This window comes from Budorcas taxicolor, chromosome 10 (assembly GCF_023091745.1).
Source record: "Budorcas taxicolor isolate Tak-1 chromosome 10, Takin1.1, whole genome shotgun sequence".
NCBI classification, from domain to species: domain Eukaryota; kingdom Metazoa; phylum Chordata; class Mammalia; order Artiodactyla; family Bovidae; genus Budorcas; species Budorcas taxicolor.
In genome coordinates this window covers 35,755,897-35,780,021 of record NC_068919.1, presented here as the reverse complement: position 1 = coordinate 35,780,021, position 24,125 = coordinate 35,755,897, and the positions used below count along the sequence as shown (strand labels likewise).

The 24,125-nt window shown below is 53.6% G+C and overlaps 1 protein-coding gene across 1 annotated transcript in view; it reads left to right on the top strand.

Moving 5' to 3' along the window:
* Window positions 1–3,510: 3,510 nt before the first annotated feature.
* The window catches only part of SPTBN5 (spectrin beta, non-erythrocytic 5), a 50,147-nt gene continuing 29,532 nt past the window's right edge, over window positions 3,511–24,125 (top strand). The window contains 19 exon segments of the mRNA XM_052647358.1: window positions 3,511–3,613; window positions 3,719–3,783; window positions 4,154–4,229; window positions 4,232–4,344; window positions 4,554–4,721; window positions 5,949–6,065; window positions 10,194–10,351; window positions 10,875–11,103; window positions 11,921–12,552; window positions 14,270–14,408; window positions 14,523–14,755; window positions 14,997–15,150; window positions 15,237–15,437; window positions 15,521–15,727; window positions 18,082–18,282; window positions 18,921–19,073; window positions 22,296–22,426; window positions 22,673–22,912; window positions 23,203–23,478. Of these exon segments, the coding sequence (XP_052503318.1) occupies window positions 3,511–3,613; window positions 3,719–3,783; window positions 4,154–4,229; window positions 4,232–4,344; window positions 4,554–4,721; window positions 5,949–6,065; window positions 10,194–10,351; window positions 10,875–11,103; window positions 11,921–12,552; window positions 14,270–14,408; window positions 14,523–14,755; window positions 14,997–15,150; window positions 15,237–15,437; window positions 15,521–15,727; window positions 18,082–18,282; window positions 18,921–19,073; window positions 22,296–22,426; window positions 22,673–22,912; window positions 23,203–23,478 (3,596 nt within the window).

The following is a 24,125-nucleotide window of genomic DNA, read 5'->3' as shown; positions in this document are numbered from 1 at the left end:
CTGAGGCTGGCCGGGCACCTGAGGGTGCCGTAGTGCTAGGGTACAACCCCTGGCTGGCTGGCTGGCACTGCTCCTCCCTCTTGCCATGCCTAGCAGGTGCAGAGCACCCATAGTAGACATCTGGAGCTTTCACACTGGCTTCCACCTACCCTTTTAGTGATTCAGACTGGATTTCCTTTTGCAGGCCACTCTCTACTTCCCCACCGTCAAACTAAATGGTTAAGTTTGGCGAGATAGATCCTACTTCTTTCCAGGATGGATCCTGGTTGGCTGAGCCAGTTAGAGTATTTCATCCACCTGGTCACAGAAATGTTTCAGAAATTGACATGTGATTATGAGAGGTCCCTCAGACTTCTGTTCCAACTCTCAGGAAGATGTTCTCTCTTTTCTGAACCGTGCAGTTCAAAGAAGTGAGCCTATTGGTACAACAACATAAATAGCTTTGAGAGAAGAGCCCAGTGGTGCTGGAGGATTTAGGCTGGCAGCAACTACCCCATGGAGCATGAAGATAAAGGGGGCATTGAGAAAGGCAAAGGAAATCCAAACCTGTGGTGGCATCATTTGAGCTGCTGGATCAAACTTCACCTAAAGTCCTCCTCCTGCCAGACTTTCCAGTTACATGGACCAGTATGTTACATTTATATTGTGTGAACGCATTTGACTTGAAACTTCAGTTACTTGCAACACAAACGTTCCAAATCTGTACTAACGAACAAGATTCTGACCAGGGGCTGTAGTCAGTCACAGCCCAAGAGAAGCTGGTCCTGGTATCATGTACAGTAGCTTTATTACAGTTGAACTTGGGGAAAAAGAGCAGTTTCCTAACAACCTACCCAACAACCTCAAATACAACCACCTCTGTTGAGATCTGTGTACAAAGGGCCATGCGGCTCCATCCTGTCCTCTGGTGCTCACATCACATGGGATGCCTGGGCCAAGGCTCTTGATGGGAGATGAAACAAAATTATAGAGGGGGACTTCCTAGAAGGAAAGGATTTCTTTTTAATATCAAAAATTATAATTGTATAATATTGAAAAATATAGAAAAAATACGATTATTGGAGGAAAATTGCTCTACAGTATCGTGTTGGCCCTTGCCACACATCAACCCAAATCAGTCACAGGTGTACATGTCTCCATCCTGAAACCCGTCCCATCTCCCACCCCATCCCACCCCTCTAGGTTGAGCTCCCTGTTTTACACAGCAAATTCTCACTTGCTCTCTGTTTTACACATGGTAATGTATGTGTTTCTATGCTATTGTCTCAGTTCGTCCCACTCTCTCCTTCCCCTACTGTGTCTGCAAGTCTGTTCTCTGTGTCTGCATCTCCCTTGCTGCCCTGCAGATAGGTTCATCAGTGCCATCTTTCTAGATTCCATATGCATGCATTAATATATAATGTTTGTTTTTTCTCTTTCTGACTTACTTCACTTTGTATAACAGACTCTAAGTTCATCTACCTCATTAGACTCAGATGCATTCTTTTTATAGCTGAGTAATATTGTATATATGTACTACAATTTCTGTATCCATTCATCTGTCAGTGGGCGTCTAGGTTCCTTCCATGTCCTTGCTATTGTAAAAAGTGCCGCAACAAACTTTGGAGTACCTGCGTCTCTCAATTGTGATTTTCTCAGAGTGTATGCCCAGGAGTGGGATTGTTGGATCATATGGTAGTTCTATTCCTAGATTTTTAAGGAATCTCCATACTGTTCTCTATAGTGGCTGTGTCAATTTACATTCCCACCAACAGTGCAAGAGGGTTCCCTTTTCTCCATATCCTCTCCAGCATTTATTGTTTGTAGATTTTTTAAACGATGGCCATTCTGAAAGATGTGGAGGTGATTCCTCATTGGAGAAGACTCTTGAGAGTCCCTTGGACTGCAAGGAGATCCAACCAGTCCATTCTGAAGGAGATCAGCCCTGGGATTTCTTTGGAAGGAATGATGCTAAAGCTGAAACTCCAGTACTTTGGCCACCTCATGTAGAGTTGACTCATTGGAAAAGACTTTGATGCTGGGAGGGATTGGGGGCAGGAGGAGAAGGGGATGACAGAGGATGAGATGGCTGGATGGCATCACCGACTCTATGGACATGAGTCTAAGTGAACTCCGGGAGTTGGTGATGGACAGGGAGGCCTGGCGTGCTGCGATTCATGGGGTCGCAAAGAATCGGACACGACTGAGCGACTGAACTGAACTGAACTGAACTGAATAATGAGCAATGCCGAGCATCTTTTTCATGGGTTTGTTGGCCATAGGAAAAGTTTTTAACTGGGGCTGATATGAGACTGTGGAAGGTGGGGTGCAGAAGGGACATTCAAAGCTGAGAGAAGAACTGATGCTCAGATGTGAGCAGGAAGCTCTGGTCCCCATCTGGCAATGGGGAGTCTTGCTCTGTGAAGACATGGTGGGCTGGGCATAGGCTGACATGGAGACAGGGTGCTGAGCTGGGGACAGTGATGGGGACCTGCAGGGGCAGTGGGAGTAATCGGGTGGGGGTGCCCTGTGGAGTGCCTACTGGTGGGGCACAGCAGTGACATCTGCTGGTGCCTGCCTGGACCTGGGGCTGTGGGCAACGAGGAAGCTCAGGTTCATCCCAAGTGCTGGGAAGCCACTCAATGGTAAGCTCCTCTTGGATACAGGGAATCTGCCCCCCACCCCATCCAAGGGCAGCATGCCCCTGACTCCCAGCCACAGGCCGAGGTTCAGGTGTAATGGATCCCACGCAGCTCTGAAGGGCAGGCTGTGTCCACTGCCCCTCTCACTGGCCTGGACTGTGAGGGACGCCTCCCTCAGGATGGTGGCTGGGCTTCAGGGTGGATGAATCTAGATACACAGGCCAGCCCCATGACTGTAAGCAGACAGTCCTGTGAAGCCACCTGAATTAGAACTTGCTCTGCTTGTGCCATGCAGTCCACGGTTGCAGCGGGAGGTGGAGGGTTGCCGAGGGGCTGGCTGGCTCCCCAAGCCTTGGGCCCAGCCAGAGCCCAGGGAGCACAGGTGCTGGGGCCTCGCTGGGGCCCCAAAGAGTGAGCACCGTGTCTCTGACTCTGGAGGAGATTCTTTCATTCCCACAGGCAGGCTCTGCAGGTGTGGGTTACCCCTTTTCAGGGGGAGCCCCCTTCAGAAAGTGGCCCCCAGGTGGAAGGGACCCCGCCATTCAGCCCCTGTCTGGGTTGGGTGTGTTTCCATCAAGCCTGGAAAGCCCAGCCCTGATCCAGCGCTTCCCTGTGGTCTGTGCTGAGTCGAGGGTGTGAGGGCTGTGGCCCCACAGGCTCACTCGCATCTCCGGCCCTGCAAGTGCTCACAGAGAGGCCCTGCTGGAGTGCAGAAGGGCAGCCTCAGCCTGGGGTGTGGGTGCAGAAGCTCTGATCAGAGGCTCTTGAGCCCAGACTGCAGCGCCCCCATGGAACTCCCACCCGAAGCCAACTCGAGACCAGCCCGTGGGCCTCTTGTGTCTTGGACACCAGGACTCCACCCAATACTGAAGGCCTTAGCAGCAGGGAGATGATGAAGGAGGAGACCCTGGAGCATCGATCTGGAGCATTCTTGAGCCACCCCCTCCGGGCCCGGGCCACGCCCTGTGGCAGGTGGGAGGACAATGCCGGCTGTGTGCCGTCACCCCTGCCTCGCTGGCTCAAGAGGAGGGCCGTGGCACTACCCCAGCCTCAGCCTCAGCCTCAGCCTCTCTTGATGTCTCTCCCTCCCCGCACAGCCCCTGCTATCTGCCATCTCCGACCATCCAGCCAGGTCTCCTCTCAGGGCCTGGACATCAACAAGGTGAGCAATTTCTTTTTTCCTTCCACCTGCCCTATTCATCCCGAGCAGCAGCAGCAGAATGCAGTGGCAGGGGAAACCTCTGGCAGCAGGAGCTCTAGAAGAAGAATCTGGAAAAGCAGGTGGGTCACTGAAGTTCAGGGCACCAACCAGGAGCCCAGGACCTTACCTGGCCAGATCCCAAGCTGCCCCCACCCACCACACTTGGGGCAATCTGGCGAGGAGGGGGTCCCCTGTCCCAGGGAGTCATCAGAATCCACCTTCCTCCCCCAGCTTCCAGGCCCGCAGTGTCTCCAGCTTAAGGAAATATCCAGTGGCCCCTCATCCCCAAAGGGCTCCAGGCTTGCTGGCCAGTGAGCCCCACAACCCCCAGCAGTTCCTTGGCGCTACAGGGCCTCTGAAGCGGGAGTCCAGCCGCAGACCCCAGGCTGGCTCTCCCGGTCCAGCCCTGCCATGGACTCTGCATACGAGATGGGCCACATCCGCAAGCTGCAGGCGCGGCACATGCAGGTGCAGGAGAAGACCTTCACCAAGTGGATCAACAGTATCTTCCAGCGTGGCCGGGTGAGTGCAGCTGGGCCCGCCCCACAGCTGCCTCCACTGTGCCCCGGCTCCCTGGCAGGTGGATCCAGGGGGCCGACGGTGAGCTCTGCTGGCTAAGGCCAGTGATCCTTCCTCCAGGCTGGGGCTCTAGGTTTCACTGCCCTGGTCCTGGGATGGAGCAGACAAGAGAGGCTGGGCTTACCCTGTGCCTGTTCCTCATCCCCTCCCAGGTGGGCATCGAGATCCACAACCTATGCACAGAGCTGGCTGATGGCACCCACCTGCTGCGGCTGCTGGAGCTCATCTCAGGGGAGGCCCTGCCACCCCCCAACCGGGGCCGCATGCGTGTCCATTTTCTGGAGAATAGCAGCCGAGCTCTGGCCTTCCTCAGGGCCAAGGTGGGCACTGGGGAGAGGGCTCCTGGCCTTGGTGCTGGGGTGGGCGTGGGGACAGGGCAGATGAACGGATCATCTTTCCTGGGCTGGCCACAGGGCCGAACAGAGGGTCTGGAGCCAGAATCCAGGAGGAGCAGCTGGGATACAGAGTCCAGGAAGCAAAGCCCTGCTTTGCACAGTTCTCCCAGCTTAGAGAGCACCCACCCGGCTGGAGCTGGAACAACCATTGTCCCCAGTGGGCGGGAATGAAATCTGCCTTTGCCTACAATGAGAGATTGTGGAGTCTTAAGTTGAAAGATTCAGTACACTCTTAACCTTCTCTTTTCATAAAGGAGGAAAATATTTTCCAGGTAAGGCCCATGAGCAGCTGGTCAGCAGATCTTAGATGTGAGGGTCAGACACGGGAAGAGCCTCAGACACTACTGAGCCAGGCAGGGAAGGGAGGTGGTGTAGGGCTGCCTGGGAGAAGCTGGACTAGACAGCCGGGAGGGGCCTCCACAAACAGGAGGGATCCTGAGAGGAAGGGACAGCCCCAGAGAAGTCATCTCTAAAAGGAGAGGAGAGCTCCAGAAACAGGGATCCTCATGGCCCATGTCAAGGGGCTGTGCAGGGGTCATTTATATTGAGAAGCAGAAATTGGGAGGCCTGGGCGCTCCTGGCTTCAGGTACTGAAGCATGAGGTAGCTGAGTCTGGAGGATGTGAAGTTACAACTGAAACTGGCTGGGCTGAGCCTGAGTCCTGGGATGTGGGTCACAGGCAGCCCCTTGGGAGCCTAGCATGCTGGAGGGAGGCCAGGGAGGTGAGAAGCCAGAGCAAGGGATGGAGCACCGTGGTCCCTAGACTCGTGGAAGAACAGAAAGCTGCCAGCCACACAATGCCAGCCTACACTACTTGGTCCCAGGGCCAATGGCCTGTGAGCCTATCACCTCCTCTCCAGAACCTCAGGAAGGTGCAGGCCCTGTAGCCCTTGTCAGAAGCTACTCAGCACCCTTCAAGCTCAAAGTCGTAATGTGTCACAGATATATAGCCTAGGAAGGTGACAGCCTTGTCTCCACTATTGCTTGGAAAGCCTGAGCTTGCCTGGCCTTGGGCCTGCCAGCTTCTCCCCTGGGGATCTCCTGGGTCAGGACAGACAGAACCCCTCCCATCCAGCAGCCGACCCTTTGGTTACTATGAGTCTTCTCTAGTACACGGGCTTTGTGGCTGAGGTCAGAAAAATATGCCCACAGGTGCCAATACCCCTCATCGGGCCAGAGAACATCGTGGATGGAGACCAGACGCTCATCCTGGGACTCATCTGGGTCATCATTCTGCGTTTCCAGATTTCTCACATCTGCCTGGACAGGGTATGTCTCAGCCCCCGTGCCCAGCTGCCCAGCCCAGCCCAGCCCAGCCCTGGCCTCCCCTCAGGGCCCTGGGGACAGAGCAGTTCCACCTGAGCGTTAGGATGCCCACAGCGGACCCTCTGCATCCGCACAACTACTATTCACTCTTCAGTCGCAGGCGAAGGATTCAGAGTGTCAGAGAGGTTGTCATATGCTGAAGTGAGAACTGTTAATAGATTTATGGGCTTCAGGTTGGGTCTGGGACAAGTCATTGACTAGTGAAGGGGGCCAAGGTGCCTGCCCACCACCCGCCTTTCACTGCTAATTTATTGTTTTCTACTTGCCATTGAAACCCTGTAACTTTCATTACCCCCTAATGTACTGTTGGGAGAAATAAAACACTCAGAGGAAGCCGAGCTCTGAAGGTTTCCAAATCCTCAGGATCCTGAAAACCAAAGAGATGGTTCCTCATCTTCCTCCATTCTCTCTCTGATTTTCCACAACTGGGTCCAGAAGAGTGAACACATAAAGGTCCTTATACAAATGTTCATAGTTTTATGGGTTCCAAAACCCCACCTAAAACTCAATCCCAGTAGGTTAGGAAAGCCAACTTGGAGCATGAAATCCTAAAGAAAAGAAGCCACAGATTTGGCTCAAATCCAGGAGGACCCTTGACACTCATGATGGGATTGTGACCCCCAGGAAAGCAGGGGCCTTGCCTGCCTGCATCCCCAGGGCCCAGCACCCATGTGGTGAATAAGTGGATGGATCAACTTCTAACTGACCTCAAGCCCTTCCAGGAAGCCATGCTCCCCTCCCCACCCCCCTAAGCCAGTTCCAAGTGCCCCTGCCACCCTTTCCCTTGGGGGCAGCAGGTCTACATTGTCCCCTGACTGGCCACCAACTGGCCAGCTGGCTCTCTCGTCTGCAGCCAGCTCAGGCCCTTCTCCCTGCGAAACTCAGATGTGTCTGGGACCAGGCTAACCCCATGCCCATACATGCTCACCCCTAGAATCACTCCTGGCTCACGTCTGCCAGCCTAACCCAGCTGCTCAGAGTTTCTGGGCTGGCCTGGCTCTGGCAGAGCCCAACTCCAGGCCCTGAACTCCTTCCCCACCCCTCCCTTGTGCTGCTGCGTACTAGTCCCTTCTATCCAAGCTCCCAGGCCCAGAGGACAGGGAGGGAGTATAACCTGCTGTGCTTTGATAGTCTGAGTTTTGGGTTTTTTGGGTTTTTTTTGGAGTATAGTTGCTTTACAAGGTTGTATTATTTTATGCTGTACAGTGAAGCAGCTATAAGTATACATATATCCCCTTCTTTGGATTCCCTTCCCATTTAGGTCACCACAGAGCAGTGAGTAGAGTTCCTTGTGCTGCACAGTAGGTTCTCATTAGTTATCTGTTTTACGCATAGGAGCATGTATATGTCAACCCCAATCTCCCAAGACATTCTGAGTTTATAAACAAATTGGTGGAAGGATTGGAAGAAGGGAGTTCAGTTCAGTCACTCAGTTGTGTCCAACTCTTTGCAACCCCATGAACTGCAGCATGCCAGGCCTCCCTGTCCACAACCAACTCCCGGCGTTTACCTGGACCCATGTCCATTGAGTTGGTGATGCCATCCAGCCATCTCATCCTCTGTCGTTCCCTTCTCCTCCTGCTCTTAATCTTTCCCAGCATCAGGGTCTTTTCAAATGAGTCAGCTCTGTGCATCAGGTGGCCAAAGTACTGGGGCTTCAGCTTCAGCATTAGTCCTTCCAATGAACATCCAGGACAGATCTCCTTTAGGATGGACTGGTTGGATCTCTTTGCAGTCCAAGGGACTCTCAAGAGTCTTCTCCAACATCACAGTTCAAAAGCATCAATTCTTTGGCCCTCAGCTTTCTTTATAGTCCAACTCTCACATTCATACATGACCACTGGAAAAACCATAGCCTTGACTAGACGGACCTTTGTTGACAAAGTAATGTCTCTGCTTTTTAATATGCTGTCTAGATTGGTCATAACTTTCCTTCCAAGGAGTAAACATCTTTTAATTTCATGGCTGCAATCACCATCTGCAGTGATTTTGGAGCCCAAAAAAGTAAAGTCTGCCACTGTGTCCACTGTTTCCCCATCTATTTGTCATGAAGTGACGGGACTGGATGCCATGATCTTAGTTTTCTGAATGTTGAGCTTTACTCCAACTTTTTACTCTCCTCTTTCACTTTCATCAAGAGGCTCTTTAGTTCTTCTTCACTCTCTGCCATAAGGGTGGTGTCATCTGCATATCTGAGGTTATTGATATTTCTCCCAGCAATCTTGATTCCAGCTTGTGTTTCTTCCAGCCCAGCATTTCTCATGATGTACTCTGCATATAAGTTAAATAAGCAGGGTGACAATATACAGCCTTGACGTACTGCTTTCCCAACTTGGAACTAGTCTGTTTTTCCATGTCCAGTTCTAACAGTTGCTTCCTGACCTGTATACAGGCTTCTCAAGAGGCAGGTCAGGTGATCTGGTATTCCCATCTCTTTCAGAATTTTCCACAGTTGATTGTGATCCACACAGTCAAAGGCTTTGGCATAGTCAATCAAGCAGAAATAGATGTTTTTCTGGAACTCTCTTGCTTTTTCCATGATCCAGCGGATGTTGGCAATTTGATCTCTGGTTCCTCTGCCTTTTCTAAAACCAGCTTGAACATCAGGAAGTTCATGGTTCACGTATTGCTGAAGCCTGGCTTAGAGAATTTTGAGCATTACTAGCATGTGAGATGAGTGCAATTGTGCGGTAGTTGGAGCATTCTTTGGCATTGCCTTTCTTTGGGATTGGAATGAAAACTGACCTTTTCCAGTCCTGTGGCCACTGTGGCGTTTTCCAAATTTGCTGACATATTGAATGTGGCATTTTTACAGCATCATCTTTTAGGATTTGAAATAGCTCACCTGGAATTCCATCACCTCCACTAGCTTTGTTTGCAGTGATGCTTTCTAAGGCCCACTTGACTTCACATTCCAGGATGTCTGGCTCTAGCTGAGTGATGAAGAAGAGAGAAAAGGAGAGAGAAAAAGGAGACGGGGACTCCAGGGTGTGAGGGGCAAGGCAGGGGGTGGATGGAAGGGGAGGACCACCGAGGGCAGGACAGAGACAAGGAACAGAAGACAGGGAAAGAAGTGGAGCCCGGAAGGAGGTGGGAAAGAAGCACTGAATAAAAGAGGGATGGGATGCGGGGCGGGAGGTGAGGGGAAATGTGCAGAAACCAAAAGCAGCAGAATGAGAGAGATGATCAAGGAGGCAGAAACCAGCTGTAGGTGGTCATTCCCCAGTCTGAAGAAGCCCTTGTGTGAGGGAGGCCTTGTGAGGCAGACAGATGGGCTCTGCATGTCAGAGATTTCTAGGTCAAGAGAGACCCTCCCCTAATAGCCGGGGAACCCCAGGCAGTTTCCTGACCCCTCTTATTGCACCTGCTGTGCTTCCTTAGAATGTAAGTACTAACAGTGCCTACTTCTGGGGGCTGTGCCGGGTGGAGAGCCATGTGTGCAGGCCTGGTGCCTGGCTGGCAGAAAGCCCATAATGACCTGGAGTTGGTCTAATGAAGCCCAGACTCAATTCCGTGTGGCCTAGGGTTGGTTAGCACAGTGCCCGGCCCAGCTGAAAGGCTGGAGAGGGATTTCCCTAGTGGTCCAGTGGCTAGGACTCTGCCCTCCCAATGCAGGGTCATGGGTTCGATCCCCAGTCAGGGAACCAGATCCCATATGATGCAACGAAGAGTTCACATGCTATAACTGAAGATCTCAAGTGCCACAGCTGAGACCTGGTGCAGCCAAATAAGTAAATATTTTAAAAGGAAGGAAGGCCGAGAGAAATGGGAGCTACCACTGCTGTTGTTACCAATTGTGACTCAAAACCAGCTGCTCAGAGGTAACAACTTTCAGACTGCCCCACTTCTTTGTAAGGACAATCTTTCTCTCGCACCCCCAATCCTTGCCCAGCACAAGTAACAGTAAGTGCAGTCAGACGCTCTGAAGGACAGGCCGTCCACACCGCCTCCAGGTGGGGGAGCAGAATTGCACTTTGCCCAGCCTGCCTCTCTCACAACGACCTGCGGCCTCTGCAGCCTACCCGCCTCCCACCCCATCCCTGAATGGTGACCACTGTCCTGTCCTTCCAGGAGGAGTTTGGGGTCAGCGCAGCCCTCCTGTCTGCCAAGGAAGCTCTGCTGGTCTGGTGCCAGCGGAAGACTGCCAGCTATGCCAACATCAACATCACGGACTTCTCCCGCAGCTGGAGTGACGGGCTTGGCTTCAGTGCCCTCATCCATGCCCACAGGTGGGCGTGTGGGAGGGGACCCAGCACCTCCAGCCCTGGCTGGCCTGAGGCAGGCCTCTGCTTCCTTCTCAGAGGCCTTCCACCCGCTGAGCTAACTGCTCCAGGACTTGGGTCCTCAACCCACCCATTATCCCATATCCTTCTGGCCCCTTACACTGGGCACAGAGGTAGAGACACTGACTCTGAGCTCCTGGTCTGTGATACCCCTCCCCTCTTCCATAGAACTAGCCAGGTTTGCCTTTGACCCCTGCCTTCCTCTACTCTCTGTGTCCCTGATTCTCTTTTCAGTCCGCTCTCTGGCAAGCACCTGTCCCTTTTGGATCTTCCCCCCGCTACCCAGGAGGCTGAGCCCCAAGCAAATTTAACCCTCCCCTCTCCCAGTCCTATTCCTTCAACCAGGGCCTTAGATCATCATCAGGGGGAAGCTCGTGCCCAGCAAGGTGGGAATGGCCTTCTTAACAAGTCCGCATAAAGCTGAGCAGTCCCTGACTCTGGTGAAGAGCTCTGCCTGCTCTCTGCCTAGGCCAGACCTGCTTGACTACAGCTCCCTGCGTCCCGACCGCCCGCTGCACAACCTCCGCTGCGCTTTCCGCGTGGCTGAGCAGGAGCTGGGCATTGCACAGCTGCTGGATCCAGAGGACGTCGCAGCCCTACAGCCTGACGAGCGCTCCATAATGACCTACGTCTCCCTCTACTACCACCACTTCTCCCGCCTGCACCAGGAGCAGACCGTCCAGAGGAGACTCGCGAAGGTTGGGGACAGAGGGGAGATGGCCTTGAGGAGAGGCGGGGTGAACATGGGCTCCGCAGTCAGCACACCCTGTGCCCTTTCCTCCCTGTGTGACCTTGGGCACATCATCTAACCTTACGGTGCTTCATCTGTAAAATGGGAATGATGATGCCTGGGTAACACACGATTGATTCTGGGTAACAGAGGGCTGCTGGGAGTGCTCAGGGAGCATAAGCAGACTTCCTGGCATTCAGGGAAGCCGGAGAGCAGCGCCTCTCCCTGCCCCTCCCGCTCCCTCTCGGCTCTTAGGTTGTTAAGCTCCTAATGGGATTAAAAGGCACAGAGAGCTGGACTCTGCAAGGACAAGCACGGGGCAGCTCTGCTGGGCCGAGTCCATGTTTCTGGGGGGCTTTCTTACCCTCTGGGCACGATGGCAGAGGCTGAGGCCTGGGAGGGCTATTCTCAGGGTTGGTGTCTCAGCTGGGAGTGGGGGAGGTGATCCAGGCCAAAGGCTCTGAGTTGCCTTAGGGGTGTGGGGGCCTCAGGGGAGGGAAAGAAGAGTACTTCCAGTGTTGAGGCCAAACGGGGTAAAATAAGATAGAGGAAGGCAGGACGGGAGCCCCACTCCCAGGTCTGAGTGTGGAATGGAAGCAGACCTGCTTCTCTGGGGGCTGGGAGCACCCCCACTTCAGCGTATCTTCACCTGAGAGCAGGAGCTACTGTGTGCCTGGGCAAGCCTGGCTGGCACTCAGCACCCGAAAGGGGAAGGCCTCCAGGACCTGGAAGCCAGGGTGTGCCCCCCAGGTGCTGGTCTGAGCCCTTCCCATGCCCTCCACCAGATCCTGATTCAGCTGTGGGAGTCAGAGGCGCTGCAGACCCAGTATGAAGAGCTGGTGGCTGACCTGCTGTGCTGGATTGCAGAGAAGCAGGTGCAGCTGGAGGCGCGGGATTTCCCAGACAACCTGCCGGCCATGCACCAGCTACTGGTGGCCTTTGCCTCCTTCCGCACCCAGGAGAAGCCACCGAGACTGCAGCAGCGAGGGGCCACGGAAGCCCTGCTCTTTCGGCTGCAGACAGTCCTCCGAGCCCAGAACCGCAGGCCCTTCTTGCCACCCGAGGGCCTGGGCCCTGCAGAGCTGTCCCGGTGCTGGACAAGCCTGGAGCGGGCAGAGGCCTCACGGAGCCGGGCCCTGCAGCAGAGGCTCCTACAGCTAGAGCGGTTGGAAACCCTGGCCCGGCGTTTCCAGCGTAAGGCAGCCTTCCGGGAGAGCTTCCTGACAGACACGGAGCAGGTGCTGGCCCGGACCGCAGCCCCGCCGGCCAGCCCGGCCATGGTGGAAGCGGCTGCCCAGAGGCTGAGCGTGCTGGAGGCCAGTATCCTGCCCCAGGAGGGGCGCTTCCAGGCCCTGGCTGAGATTGCGGACATCCTCCAGCAGGAGCGCTACCATGGTGGGACAGAGGTAGCCAGCAGGTGAGTCCCGGGCATGGGACAGTCTTCAAAACATGCTAAGCCCTTCCTACCATGCCCTTCTCTTTGCAGATGCCCGCTCCTGGTCACAGAGATGGGGGTGATTTATGGGGTTGGGGCTCCCTTTTAAAAGATCTATCTCTTGAGAATTCCCTAAAGTGAAAGAAAGTGAAAGTGAAGTCGCTCAGTCGTGTCCAACTCTTTGGGACCCCATGGACTGTAGCCTACCAGGCTCCTCTGTCCATAGCATTTTCCAGGCAATAGTGCTTCTCCAGGGGATCTTCCCGCCCCAAGGATCGAACCCAGGTCTCCCGCATTGCAGACAGACGCTTTACCGTCTGAGCCACCAGGGAAGTCCCTGGCAGTCCAGTATTTAGGACTTGGTACTTTTACTGTCAGAGCCCAGATTCGATCCCTAGTCAGAGAACTAAGATCTCGCAAGATGCGTGGTGCAGCATAAATAAATAAATAAAAAGATCTAGCTCCCACTGATGCCTAAAATTCCAGCCTCTGTAATTGATCCCTTTGGTAAAGCACTGTTCTTTCCAGATAGCCTCTTATTAATCTATTCACTAAATCTAAGCATTTATTGAGTATCTATTATGTCCTAAGTACTATCCTAGGTGTTGGAGATTTAGCAGTGAGGAGGGCAAATAAAAATCCCTCCCCTCATAGAGCTTGCATACTACTAAGGAAAACAGAAACATATATAGTCTGTGAGACAGGGATTTTAAAAGATAATAAAGCAGAATAGGGGGCATATGAGGTGCCAAGGTGGGCAGAGGGAGTTATACTGAGTGGTCAGAGGAGGTTTACTTTTGAACAAAGACCGCCCACTCAATGGACATGAGCTTGGGTAAACTCCAGGAGTTGGTGATAGACAGGGAGGCCTGGCGTGCCGTGGTCCGTGGGGTCGCACAGTCGGACACAACTGAGCAACTGAGCTGAAAGACGAGAAGGAAGCGAGAAACCAAACAGATATGATGACGGACTATGTACTAGCGCAGTGTCCCAAAGGGGCACCTGCCTGGCATGTTTGAAAAATAACGTGGGAGCCAAGTGAACAAGTTGTAGCTGAAGTCAGGGAGGTGTGGAGGCCAGGGGTGGTGGCAGAGATCCTGCTGGACCCTGCAGGACACGGTAAAGACTTGGTTTTTACTCAGAAGAAGACAGGAAGTCACGGCGGGACTTGAGCGGAGGAGTGACATGATCGACCTTTTATTTTACAGCGATCATTCTGGCTGCCGTGACAGGAGTAGACTGAAAGGACAAGGGCACAGGCAGAGACAGTCAGGAAGCCACTGCAGTAGTCACTTAGAATGATAGAGAAGTGGAGGCGATGACAAATGGAGGGGTTCTGCATTTATTTTGAGTCCAAGGAAATTTGCAAATGGATGAGAAGTGGGATGTGAGAAAGTGAGTCATCCAGTTCCTGGCCAGGGCACTGGGAAGGATGGAGGTGCAGTCACCTGAGATGAGGACTGGAAGGAAGGCTTGGGGGTCAGAGGAGGCCTGAACCTCCCAGACTCTCCTTCCAGTTCTTCTGCCTGTTTCTAAAAGGCAGGGACACTGCCCCTACCACTCCAGGTTGGGATGCTCACAGCCCCAGCCACAGTACTCAGGTTCCTCCAGTACAGACAAGCACCCCACCACCAACTGTGGACCCCAAGCTTCCCTGCCACGGCCCAGTGGACACCACCCTTATTCTCACATCCCCCAGGCAGCTGGAGATCACCCAGCGCTGGGAGCGGCTCCTCCAGCGGCTCCAAGGGCAGAGGAAGCAGATAGCGGGCATGCAGGCTGTGCTGAGCCTGCTGCAGGAGGTGGAGACTGCCTCCGACCAGCTCAACGAGCTGCAGGTGGGCCCTGGACCAGTGGACCCCCGGGGGAACATAGCAGCGTGCACCAGTCCTGGCACTCACGGGGACCCAGCACTCTGGGACGTTAATGACCACTCATCTGTCCCTGGCCAGGTGCTGGTCAGCTCCGTGGCCTGTGGGCAGAAGCTGACAGAGGTAGAGAGGCTGCTGCAGAGGCATGACCTGCTGGAGGCCCAGATCTCAGCCCTTGGAGCCCACGTGAGCCATCTGGCCCACCAGACGATGAAGCTGGACTCTTCCACGGGCACTGCTGTGGAGGTGCTGCAGGCCAAGGCCAGGGCGCTGGCCCAGCTCTCCCAGAGCCTCACGTCTCTTGCCAGGTCCAGGTAAGAGCCCACCCAAACTCCTCTACCCTCTCCCCAACTTTTCTGTAATCCAGATTACTTCCTGCCCAGGTTTAAACAGTGCTGCCTGGTGACTTCCTCTAGCCTGACCCTCGTCTCCTCTGTTGAGTGATCCAGGGACAGGAGAGCTCCTATCTAAGGGGAGGTGTCTGGGCCTGGTGGGGAACCCCTCCCCAAGCCCCATCACTGCCTGATCCCCGCTGTGGCCCTTGCCGTCCCTCAGGCGGGCCTCGCTGGAGCAGACGCTGCAGCAGGCAGAGCTCCTGCACAGCTGTGAGGAGGAGGAAGCCTGGTTGAGGGAGCATGGACAGCTGGTGGAGGATGCGTCTCCAGGCCCGGATCTCAGCCAGATCGCAGTGGCCCTGCAGAAACATAAGGTGCCCTCTACCTTGCATCCTGCCTCTTCCCCCTCCCTGCCATCCATCCCTTCCCTCACCCAGCTCCCTCCTCTGTGCTCCTCCAGGCCCTGCAAGCCGAGCTCCATCGCCACCAGGCTGTGTGTGCTGATCTCCTGCAGAGGGGACGCAACCTGGGAGCCTGCGGGCCCCCGCCGCAGCCGGATCCCTGGGAGCGGGCTGAGGCGGTTCAGGGCATGTGGCAGCGGCTCTGGGCCCGGATGGATGAGCAGGGCGTGAGGCTGCAGGCAGCCCTGTTCGTCCAGCAGGTAGCAGGGCCGTGGGAGCTAGGTGGCCAGGCAGGGAGTGCAGGGTCAGCCCATGTGTGCCCAGCCTACCCTCCTCCTCACAGCACTTCACGGACGTGGCAGAGGCAGACTCATGGCTTCAGGAGCAGCGGTCTGCACTGGAGAGTGCATCCTTTGGACAGGACCAGGTGGCCACCGAGGCCCTACTGCGGCAGCACCTGCGTCTGGAACGCTCTGTGCGTACCTTTGGGACCGAGCTGCGTCGATTAGATGAACAGGCACAGGTGGCCACAGCCCAGGCAGCACTCCTGGTACGTAGAGACAGGACAGGGACCCAAACCCATGGGCCCCCGACCCCAAATGCGCATTGTGCCCTTGACCACACAGCAGGTGGAAATGAGATGGCGTTTGTGGCCGCTGACGTGCCTTTCCTTGGGGTTGGAGGTGCCCACTCCTTCTCAGCAGCATCTCCCCTGCTGCTCTAGCCCAGAGTTAGTAGAGTACTGTCTGCCTATGGTTGGAGGACATCAGAGGATGGTTAGGCATTGCTCACTTGGCCCACAAGTTCCCAGGCATTGACCAGTTTCCTCCAGCAACATCCCTTTACTTTGACCACTGGGCCTAAGGGGTCCTTTCACCCTTCAGCCCTATTTGGCTGTCTCTCCTGACTAGGCCTTTTTAGGCTTTGGGTGGCCAAATCACTACCCCAGACTGCTTTCTGAATCCCCTCCCTCAGTTTATTGAGCCTCCAGTTTAAAAAAGGAAAAAAAAACCACATACCTACATGTTGGGCAGGATGGTTCAGGTCTCTGAGGGTACGCAGTTTCTTTCAAGAAGCTGTACATGTAGTTCAGGATGTGTAAATCACAGCCCTCAGGTCCTACACTCACATTTGGTCCGTCTGCCCTCATCCCATGACTGAAGCGACTTAGCATGCACACACCCTCATGCCAAGGAAGCTCCATGTCCTGGGTGCCTGCAGACCAGCAGCACAGGTCCTCGTGTCTTGGAAGGGGGCCTGGTGGCATAGTTGGTACTGATCACCAAGACCAGACTACCAGGTCTGAAAGTTCTGTGGTTCTAACTTAGCTGAGGTTGAGCTATCTCTTTTCCTTTGCATTTATTCCCTGGACCGTATAATCAACAATTTTTGAAAATAGAACCACAACGTGTTAACAGTTGTCTGGTCCAGCCCCCTCTCTTTACAGATGAGGTAACCAAGGTTCATAGAGGCCAAGTTATTGCCCTCACACCCGCTGGGGCGGTTGCCCAGCTCCTGTCCAGGGCTGAGACAGCCCAATCCCTATCCCTATCCCTCCCTGTGTGGCTATAATGTGTAACTCCTGGCGCTTGCATTATATGAACACATGCTGCTTTTGGTATTGCTTTCCTTCTGTACTATGTGACCGCCTTCTCCAGTACGAGTTGTTTAAATGAATGATGGGAGGCGCCTTATCCTTCTTTTGTGGCCTCTACTGCCCAGCCAGCCCTGGCATTGATAGAAGGCTTAGTTCTAATCTCTGGCATTTCAGACCCTTGCTTTGCCCAGTGGTGGTGGGGAGGTACAGAGATGCCCCCTCTCCTGTGTGTGGGAAGTCACTTTGGCAGCTAAGCAGAGCCTTCCCTCCTCCATACAGAGGGAGCCCCCAGAAGGCTGGAGCAGAACTGATGGAGATGTCACCAGGAGACCTCAGGATGGGACCCAAATTTTAGCACTGCGGGGCAGCCCTCAGGTCAAGACAAGCTCCATCTACAGAGGTATAAGGCCAAGACCCCACATGGGCACCTTAACAGAGCATCAGCAATCTGTGTGGCTCTCGGGGGCATCCAAAGACTGAAGGGAAGAAGTTAAGGAGAGGAGGAAAGATATGAAACTGCCTGAAATTCTGAGTCTTCCTTTGTTCCCCTCCCTTTCCAGTCTTTCTCTGTGCCTATTCCTTTTCCTCAACCCCTGAGTGGCCAGTCCGGCTGCTGCTGCTGCAATGTCTGACCCCTGCCCGGGGCCAGAGACACAGAGGGACAGAGATCCCCCATCTGGAAGGCCAGCCTGGGCTCCCCGTGACCCCTCTATGCCCCAGCTCCTGCCACCAGAGCCACTTTGCCTCCCCCTCTGCAAATGCTTACCAGGCTCACCTTGCCCTTGAAATCTTTCCCAACAGCCCCAGCCTGTTCTGGCCATCTTCCACCCCCTGGGCCCCCATAGTATTCATTTCACACACCGCACATTCTGCTTATCCATGCACAGTCCTGGGAAGTGTCCTAGGTCTGTTGGCGTAAGGCCTTCAGGAGCTCAGGAAGCTCTGGCCCTCATCCTCCTCTGGCCTGCAGGGCTCCTGGCACAGGACTGAGTCATGAATAATCCCTCCCCCCCCCCGCCCCCACCATCCCCACTGGCCAGCTCCTGGCTCAACAAGAGGCACAGGGCCAGTGCGGCCCTGAGAACCTGTGTCCCTACAGGCACACGCTTCACCCAGCTCCCGGGAGAGGCCCGGCAGCCCCCACGCCAGACGGACCCCGACGCCCCAGGGGGCTGCCAGGCCACAGTGCCCCTCAGGCACATCATGGGACAGGAAGTTCAGGTACAGCTGCTGGCCCACCCTGCCAAGCCTTCTGCTCCTCGCTGGGAGCCCTTCCAGACACGCTGACCTCTGTCCTGTGGGCACAGGTGGTGTCTGCCCTGAGCTCTCCAAAGATAGGCCCGAGAAACCCGGGGGCCTGGTGTGAGGTTTTCTGCCACTCTGGTCCGTGGGGCACCCAGAAGATGGCCCTCCCAGATGAGCCTGATCCTGGCTTTGACCCCAACACCATCCTCCAGACACAAGACCGCTTGAGCCAGGACTATGAGGGCCTGCGGGCCCAGGCAGAGGTAACACTCCTTGTTCATGGAACGTTCACTCCCTTAGTCTGGATCCTGGGCTGTGAGCCCAGGGACAGAGCAGTGACAGGACACGTTCCCTGCCCTCGAGGAGCTTGAGTCAGGGCAGAGAAGGTGTGAAACGAGTCATTAGCTGGATCTGGGTGCAATGGGAACATGAAGGGGAGGCATCTCTGAGGGATGGACGTTTAGGCGGAGACTTAACGAGAAGCTGAGAGCAGGTGAGTCAGGAGCATGGCAGGGGGAGATGGTGGGGAAGAGTGTTCTGAGCAGGACCTGGGCAAAGGCAGGAAAGAGGCCCAGTGGAGGAGGAGGACCAGGGTGCCTGGAGCACAGCGGGGAGGCCCGGGAGCAGTTAGAGGAGAGCCTACAGAGGAAGGGGCGGGTAGCAGGGCCAGACCCAGGGAGAAGCGCAGATTGTACCCAAGAGCGAAGGGTGTGAGTAGGATAAGAGAAACGAGCACGCTCTGCCGGGCCCTCTGCCAGAGGGTGGAGGGCCCAGCAGTGGGACAGGGACTGTTTCTGGGCCTGGCCTTGGCCTCTGCGGGTTGGGAGGTGATGGGGGACCTGCTCTCAGTGCCGCATGGCAGGTGCTGGCCCTCACCCCAGCCTCTGGGCTGGCCTCTCAGCGCCGCAGGGCCCAGCTGGAGGAGGCGGTGGCCCTGTTTGGCTTCTATGGCTCATGTGGGGAGCTGCAGTCCTGGCTGACCAAACAGACAATGCTGTTGCAAACGCTGCAGCCTGAGGCCAACAACTTGGAAGTCATGCAGCTCAAGCATGAGGTACCTTGCTGCTGAGGGGGTCTTGCCTGCTTGGCCCTGCTGCTCTGGGGACCCCTGTCCTGCCCCCTCCTCACTCCTCCTGCCTCTCCCATATTCACTCCTGTGCCCCAGTGCTCCGTGTCAGCTGCCTGTCTGCGAGGAGGGAGAAGAGGATTTGGCCTTGAATTTTTTTTTTTTATTGAGATATAATTAGCATATAACACTGTAGTTTTTCAGGTATAATTAGATGTCATATATCGCAAAATGACCACCCTGTAAATCTAGTAACATCCACCAGCATACATGCACAGTAACAAAAGCTTTATTTTATAACTATAAGTGTGTACCTTTCACCCATCTCACCCACTCACCATGCCTCCCCTATGGCAACCACCAATCCATTCTCTGAATCTGTGAGCTTGGGTTTTTTTAATCACATATATAAGTAGGATCGTATGGTATTCGTGTTTCTCCATCTAACTTATTTCACTTAGCATGATGCTGTCAAGGCCCATCCGTGTCATCCTGAAGGGCAAGATTTCAGCTCTTTCTTGGGGCTGAATAATATTCAGTGCTCGCGTGCATGCGTGTGTGCACGTGTGTGCGTGCGTGCGTGCGTGCATGTGTGTGTGTGTGTGTGGCATTTTCTTTGTTCTTTCATCCACTGATGGACACTTCGGTTGTTCCCACACCTTGGTTTTTGTAAATAATGCTGCAGTGAACATGGAGGTGTATATATTTTTTGGAGTTAATGTTATTTTCTTCAGATAAATACCCAGAAGTGGAATGGCTGGATCACGTGGTAGTCCTATTTTCTATTTTTTGAGGAACATCCATGCTGTTTTCCATAGTGGCTGTACTAATTTACATTCACACAAGCAGTGCACCGGGGTTCCCTTTTCTCCACATCCTCACCAACGCTTATTTATTGTCTTTTTGATAATAGCCTTTCTAACACGTATGAGGTGATATCTCAGTGGTTTTAATTTCCATTTCCCTTATGATGGTGATAAGCATCTTTTCATGTAACTCTTGACCATCTGTATGTTCGCTCCTTTTAAAATTGTATTATTTGGGTTTTCGCTATTAAAATATGTACGTTCTCTGTACATTTTGGATATTAACCTTCTATCAGATGTATGATTTGCAAATGTTTTCTTCCATTCTCCCATACCATAGGTTGCCTTTTCACTTTGTTGATGGTTTCCTTTGCTGGGCAGAAGCTTTTTGGCCACTTGTTTATTTTGTTTTTGTCACTTTGCTTTTGGTGCCAAATCCCCCAAAAAAATCATTACCAGACCAATGTCATGGAGCTTACCCCACTATGTTTTCTTCTAGGAGCTTTATGATTTCAGGTCTTACATTCAAGCCTTTAATCCATTTTGTGCTAATTTTTATGTATAGTATTAGAAAGTGTTCCAGTTTCATTCTTTTGTAGGCAACTGTCCAGTTTCCCCAACACTATTTTTTAAGAGACTGTCCTTTCCCCAATGTATAGTCTTTATAACTCCTTGGTCATAAAATTAATTGACTATATATGCATGGGTTTGTTTCTGGGCTATCTGTTCCATTGATCTATAGGCTGTTTTATCCCAGATACTGTTTTGATTTACTATGCCTTTGTTAATGAGTTTGAAATCAAGGAGCATAATGCCTCCAACTTTGTTCTTTCTCAAGATTGCTTTGTTTGTTCGAGATCTTTTATTGTCCCATACAAATTTTAGTCTTCCAGTCCTTAAGCACAAAGTATCTTTCTGTTTGTTTGTGTCTTCTTTGATTTTTTTCATCAATGTCTTATAGTTTTCAATGAACAGATCTTTCACCTCCTTGGTTAAATTTATTCTTGTGCTGTGCTAAGTTGCTTCCGTCATATCTGACTCTTTACAACCCCATGGACTGTAGCCCACCAGGCTCCTCTGTCATGGGATTCTCCAGGCAAGAATACTGGAGTGGGGATCCAGTATTTCCTTCTCCAGGGGATCTTTCCCACCCAGGGGCCAAATCCACATCTCTTGTGTTTCCTACATTGGCAAGCGGGTTCTTTACCACTAGCACCACCTGGGAAGCCCGAAATTTATTCCTAAATGTTTTATTCTCTGGAGTGTAATTGCAGATTTAATTTCTATACACTAATAAGGAACATGGAGAAGGCAATGGCACCCCACTCCAGTACTCTTGCCTGGAAAATCCCATGGACGAAGGAGCCTGGTAGGCTGCAGTCCATGGTGTCGCAAAGAATCGGACACGACTGAGCGACTTCACTTTCACTTTTCACTTTCTTGCATTGAAGAAGGAAATGGCAACCCATTCCAGTGTTCTTGCCTGGAGAATCCCAGGGACAGGGGAGCCTGGTGGGCTGCCGTCTATGGGGTCGCACAGAGTCGGACACGACTAAAGCGACTTAGCAGCAGCAGCAGCAGCAATAAGGAACTATCAGAAAGAGAAATGAAGAGAACAGTCCCATTTTCAATTGCATTCCCAAAGAATAAAATTAGAAAATTTATTTTCGGTATTTTATTCTTTGGGATGTAATTGCAAATGAGATTCTTCATTTCTCTTTCTGGTAGTTCCTTATTAGTGTATAGAAATTGAGCATATTTCTCTATATTGATTTTTGTATCCTACAACCTTACTGAATTCATTTATTCTAACAGTTTTTTGGTGGAATCTTTTTAAATTTTATTTATTTACTTTTGGCTGGGTTGGGCCTTCGCTGCTGCTCAGGCTCTTCTCTAGTGATGGCAGGTGAGAGCTACTCTCTAGCTGCGGTGTTCAGGCTTCTCATTACAGAGCCTTCTCTTTTGTTACCGAGTGTGGGCTCCAGGACATGTGGGCGTCAGCAGTTGTGCATGTGGGCTCAGCTGTGGCTCCTGGACTCTCGAGAACAGGCTCAGTAGTTGTGGCACGTGACCTTAGTTGCCGCATTGGCATATGGGATCTTCCCCAAGCAGGGATTGAACCTGTGTCTCCTGCATTACCACGTGGATTCTTTAGGGTTTTCTATATATAAAATCTTGTCATCTGCAAATAGTGACAGTGTGACTTCTTCCTTTCCAATTTGGATGTCTGGTCTTGAATTTTTAAAGGGCTCTCCCAGCCTTTTAAGGACACAGACCCCTGTCCTTCCAGAGGCATGCAGCTCAAACATCTCTGTAGCAGTGCATATCTGAGGTCATTCCTAGTACTAAGGGGACTGTAGGAAGAGAAAAGGCCCCCTCCAGGCCTGGAATCTCCTTTCCCCAGAACTTCTTCACTGCCCTGGCTGTGGGAAGAAGCCTCTGGACTGAGGTTAACAGCTCCGCTGAGCAGCTGAAGCAGAGGTGTCCTGGAGATTCCCCTCAAATCCAGCTACAGCAGGAGGAACTGAGTCAGAGGTAAAAATTAAGAGAGAGTGCTGCCGAGTAGAGAAGGCTGGCTAGTGCCCAGACCTGAGTACCTGCTTACCTGACTCCTGAGATGCCAGTAAGAAAGACTAGAGGCGTCAGGGATGGGAAGAGAGGGAATGGGGATGGCCAGCCTGCCAGCTCTTGTCACGCAAGCCTTGACCAAGGCCCCAGGATGGATGGGGAGGTGTCCCTGTGACATGACATCCCTGAGATAACCCTGTTCCCTCGACCCAGGTGGGAACAGCTGGAGGCCCTGAAGAAAGAGAAGGAAACTCAGCTGGTGTGCACAACGCACGTGTGCAGTTTTCTGCAGGAGTGTGGATCCACTCGGGTCCAGCTGCAAAACCTGATACTCCAGCTAGAAACCCTGGAGCTGGGGAACTCAGAGGATGGCCACCATGTTCTGCGAGTGGGCCAGCAGAAGATGCTGGTGCTGGAGAAAGACATTCGCCACCTGCAAAGGGCGGCTAGCAAGTATGGCCAGGATTCAGCACAGCAGAGCCCTGAGCAGGGCTCTGGAATGGGGAGAAGGGCAGAAACTGAGGTGGGAGGATGGGAAGGGTATGCCATCGGAAGGGCAGGGCACAGATTGGGAAACAGTGTGAGAACGTGCTCATGGTGAACGAGAGAGCCACCCATGCTCGCTGCCCCTCCATTGAGGGTGAGGGGCCAGTTCAGAGTTGCCACCACTTGCCCTGGGGAACCTACACCTGGGCCCAAGGCCAGGGGCAGGGCACTGACTGGGCGGTGGGTCCTGTCCACAGGGTTGAGGAAATGGGCCCCGCAGAGAGCCCGTCCCTGCAAGGACACGTGGAGACGCTGCAGGGGCTGCTGGAGCGAGTGCGGGAGCAAGTGGCCAAGCGGGCCCAGGCCTGGGCCCACCAGAGCTTCCTGCAGGAGAGCCAGCGGCTGCTGCTATGGGCAGACAGTATCCAGGCCAAGCTCCACAGCAAGGAGGAGGCGGTGGATGTGGCCTCAGCCCAGCAGCTGCTGGGGAAGCACCGAGAGCTGCTGGAGGAGATCCACCTGCAGCAGGAGAGGTCAGGACGAGAGGGCAGGTGGGGCATGCATTAGGCTGGCCCTGGCCTGTGGGGACAGGGCACCAGGAAGGGACAGATGGGGAGCAGCGTGTCACCAGAGGCGTGGCCCAGGCTGGTGTCCATCCTGGCACCTGAGGCAGGTTTACAAAGAGGCGGGTGAAACCAAAGACTGATCAGACATCTTGCATGTGTTGTGGAGGGACCCCAGGCAGAGTCTGAGCCTCCTGGAATGTTCTGTCCTGTCCAGGCCTGGCCACGCCCCATGCAGGGGAGCCTGGGGCACTGCTCTGTCAGGGTGGCCGAGCCACCTAACCTATTCTGGGTAATACAGACCCCACAGGCCCCTGGAGCAAAAAAAAATGGCTCAGCCTCTTGCCACCCAGGACTAAGACAACACCATCCTCAGTACAGCGATGTCTCCCCTCATCCTGCAGGGGTGGGTACAGTCTGCAGCTGGGCCACATATGAAGGAGCCTAACAGGTGGCCCAGTGGACCGTGAAATCCAGCCCATCCCTGCTAACTAGATGCCACCACCCACTTGAGGGCTGCACCAACTCAGACAAGTAGAGCCTTTTCCTAACTCACACGAAGGTGTCACTTGTCCTCAAACTGAGCCTGGGAGGCACACCTGGCAGAGGGGTAGCTG